This window comes from Lytechinus pictus, chromosome 17, assembly GCF_037042905.1.
Source record: "Lytechinus pictus isolate F3 Inbred chromosome 17, Lp3.0, whole genome shotgun sequence".
Lineage (NCBI taxonomy): Eukaryota > Metazoa > Echinodermata > Echinoidea > Temnopleuroida > Toxopneustidae > Lytechinus > Lytechinus pictus.
In genome coordinates, this window is record NC_087261.1 from 27,953,790 (window position 1) to 27,955,012 (window position 1,223).

Here is a 1,223-nt window from a genome sequence, read left to right on the forward strand (position 1 = left end):
CTTAAAAGGAATTCGAGTCTAAGACTAACTTTTTAGATTTAGAATACAAAATATGCAACTTTTTTTTACTTCTCCAAAATAATGGTAGATTTCTCAGAAGATAGGGAGGGGAAGAGAAAAGGAGAAAGAAAAAAAAGAAAGGGTGAGATTCATCATTGATTCTTTCTTGAGTGGTGGGTGGCTCTTAGAAGAGCCGTTGGGGTTTGTCAAGACAAAGACTTGTCAAGGTCGGAAGCAGTTCAGATCTACTTCCTGGCCTTCCTTGGAGATCGACGCTTTGTAGCCTTCTTTTTGGGAGAACGCTTGGCCTTCTTAGCTGGTTTGCGTTTAGCAGCGGCCTTCGCCTTCCTGGGAGACTTCTTTGCCGATTTCTTCGTGGTCTTCTTGGCAGCTGGCTTGCGTTTTGCGGCGGTCTTCTTCTTTGGCTTCTTAGCCTTCTTGGCCTTAGCAGCAGCCTTCCTCTTTGCAGCAGCGGCCTTCTTCTTGGCAGCAGCAGCCTTCCTCCTGGCAGCGGACTTGGCACGTTTGGCGGCAGCCTTGGCCCTAGCCCTCTCCTTCTTGGCCTTGGCAGCTGCAGTGGACTTGGGCTTCTTCGCCTTGGGCACGACTCCAACGCGGAATCTTCCCGTGGCTCCGGTGCCGGTGACTTGCTTCAGGGCGCCACTGGCAACACCGCTTCGGAGAGCACGTCGGATGTGGGGCTGGAGGTTGGTCATGTTGACGCGGTAGTTGGCGGCGATGTAGCTCTTGATTTTGGCGACAGATGAGCCCTTGCGCTCCTTCATGGCGGTGATGGCTGCGCGGATCATCTCGGCAACGGGAGGATGGGTAGCAGCACGAGCACGGCTCCTCTGACGACGTCGAGGAGATGCCGACCTCTTCCTTGGAGACGCCGACCTCTTCCTTGGAGACTTCTTTGGGCTGCCCTTGCGGGGAGATTTGCGTGGAGACGCAGCTCGCTTCTGCGGAGAACCAGGCATGGTGAGGACTTGACTTGATGTAGCTCAGTGAAATGACGTGATAAAGACGCGAATGACTATAAAAATTTTGCGCGTCAGTCTCTTATACTTATCAACACTTTGCGGACGTTGGGGAAGACACCATGTCTTGCGCGTCAGCTGACTACATGTCACTCGTATAAATGGCACCCGGCAATATCACATGTGTTAGTACTTGTAAAAACATGATTTTATCTTTGAAATTGATTAATTACATTATTTCTT

The 1,223-nt window shown here is 50.8% G+C and overlaps 1 protein-coding gene across 1 annotated transcript; it reads right to left on the reverse strand.

Moving 5' to 3' along the window:
• Window positions 1–245: 245 nt before the first annotated feature.
• LOC129279778 (histone H1, gonadal-like) lies at window positions 246–980 on the reverse strand. The gene has a single exon (XM_054915839.2). It carries the CDS (start codon window positions 978–980, stop codon window positions 246–248), a length of 735 nt encoding a protein of 244 aa, XP_054771814.2.
• Between the last annotated feature and the right edge of the window lie 243 nt (window positions 981–1,223).